Source organism: Didymella exigua (assembly GCF_010094145.1).
Source record: "Didymella exigua CBS 183.55 unplaced genomic scaffold M421scaffold_42, whole genome shotgun sequence".
Lineage (NCBI taxonomy): Eukaryota > Fungi > Ascomycota > Dothideomycetes > Pleosporales > Didymellaceae > Didymella > Didymella exigua.
The window spans coordinates 277,821-279,912 of record NW_022984816.1 but is presented as its reverse complement, the minus strand read 5'-3'; the positions used below and the strand labels follow the sequence as shown (position 1 = coordinate 279,912).

General features: G+C 47.7%; 2 protein-coding genes across 2 annotated transcripts in view; both read left to right on the top strand.

The window, feature by feature from the left end:
* Positions 1-296: 296 nt before the first annotated feature.
* M421DRAFT_73543 (uncharacterized protein) lies at positions 297-830 on the top strand (the record flags this gene model as incomplete). The annotated part of the gene is made up of 3 exons (XM_033596969.1): positions 297-476; positions 566-573; positions 668-830. The coding sequence occupies 3 exons, from the start codon at positions 297-299 to the stop codon at positions 828-830; spliced, it is 351 nt and encodes a 116-aa protein (XP_033444393.1).
* Positions 831-1,755: 925 nt separating this feature from the next.
* M421DRAFT_21066 (CENP-B protein) overlaps positions 1,756-2,092 on the top strand; it is a gene marked incomplete at both ends in the record, with an annotated part of 4,874 nt that continues 4,537 nt past the window's right edge. The window contains one exon of the mRNA XM_033588218.1: positions 1,756-2,070. Coding sequence (XP_033444392.1) covers positions 1,756-2,070 — 315 coding nt within the window. The remainder of the gene's footprint in view (positions 2,071-2,092) is intronic.

Sequence of the window (2,092 nt, the reverse complement as noted above, 5' to 3'; positions counted from 1 at the left end):
ACTAAGCAGATAAACAAGTGCTCCTGGGCGACTTTAACCTACACCATCTAATATAGGGAGGCCTAGGAATTAGGCACATAGACCTAGGTTTAGAGACGCTTATTGCAATTATAGAGGACTTTAACCTTAGCAACACGCTGCCACTAGGCACTATCACATATAAAGAAAAATTAGTGCGCTCTACTATTAACCTTTGCCTTGTGACTGTAGGTCTTGTTAATAGGCTAATTAAAAGCTAAGTTAACCTAGATCTTAATTATAATTCTAACTATCTGCCAATCACTACCATGCTAGACATGTCTGTGCAGCAACTAGAAACAGTACTAAGAAGAAACTGGCGCAGACTTGATAAGAAAGCATACCAGAGCGCGCTTAAGCGAGCCCTACCACCACTACGTAGACCAACTAACAAGACCACACTTGACAGATATGTAGAAGAGTTGCTGGCAGCCATCAAACAGGCAGTTAAGGAAGCAGTGCTATCAACGCGCTTATTGGACAAGATCAGAGAAGGATGGACTGATGATTGCAGAGCGGTGCTCGCTGACGCAAAACGTCTCAAGAGAGTACACAGTCAGCTCTAAACAGCGGACTCATGGACAACATATTGTACAGCAAGAAACCATAAAGCCAGGACAATAAGAAAAGCATTAAGAACAGCTCACAGAGACCGAATAGAGCAGGCGGCTCAGTCGCCGCAAGCGCTGTGGAAGCTCGCCAGTTGGGCAAAGACAAGGGGAGACCGACCCCTGGCGGTCACGCCTGCCATACGACACCTAGATACACGACAGGAGATCACAGATCCAGCAGAAAAGGCGGACCTGTTTTAAGACACATTCTTTCTAACGCCACCTAAAGCAGACCTGCGCGATATCTAGAACGCAGGATGTAATAACTAAGTAGAAACACTACTAATAGTAGAAAAGGAAGTTAAGGATGCTATTTGTGCAGCCTCCCTGCTTAAAGCACCTAGCCTGGACAGCATCATCAATAAAGCGCTCTAAGCAGGAGCTGATCAGCTCACAGCCTACCTAACGCAGATCTTTAACTAGAGCCTTTGCTTAGGATACTGTCTAGCTTACTTCTGTAAGTTAATCACAGTTGTCTTGCGCAAACTAGGCAAGGATAACTACACAACGCCTAAGTTGTATAACGTAAATACTAAGCGAGTGAGCCATCGAAGCGAGTGAGCCACCCCACCAAATTTCTATACCCTACAACTATAAATCGACTATGGCTCCACCAAACATAGCCCAACACGCTTCTTGTGAGACTGATATACACCTTGCAATCTTAGCTCTTAATGCGAATCAAATTCAGACTGAAAGGCGCGCTGCAGTAACGTTTAAAGTCTCTCGCGCTACCCTCCACCGCCGACGCGCTGGCAAACCTGCTAGACGCGATTGCCAGCCCAACTCAAAGAAGCTTACCAAGCAAGAGGAGGAGGTAATAGTAAAGCATATACTGGATCTAGATACACGTGGGTTTTCGCCTACGTACGCAGCTGTACGTGATATGGCTGATAAGCTACTCTTAGCGCGTGGTAGCTCTCCTGTAGGCAGAGACTGGCCAAGCAACTTTGTCAAGCGTACGGACAGTCTTAGGACGCGTTTCAATCGAGCATACGATAGGCAGAGAGCTCTATGCGAGGATCCAGCTCTAATCAGGAGCTGGTTTGAGCTTGTAGAGGAGACAAAGGCCAAGTACGGCATCTGCGATGATGACGTGTACAACTTTGACGAGGCTGGCTTTATGATGGGCAAAATTACAACTCAACTTGTTGTAACAGGGTTAGAAAGAAGAGGCAGGCCTAAGGCTATTCAGCCAGGTAATCGCGAGTGGGTGACGGCGATTGCTGCAATCAACGCTGCTGGCTGGTCAGTCCCGCCGTTCCTCATCTTCGCTGGCCAGTATCATCTATCTGCCTGGTACGAGGAAGCAGAGATCCCACGCGACTGGGTAATCGCAGTTAGCGACAATGGCTGGACAAACAACAAGCTAGGAGTAGAGTGGCTGAAGCACTTCAACGCTCACACAAAGACTCGCGTTGTTGGTGCGCGTCGCCTGCTCGTCCTTGACGGCCATGAGAGCC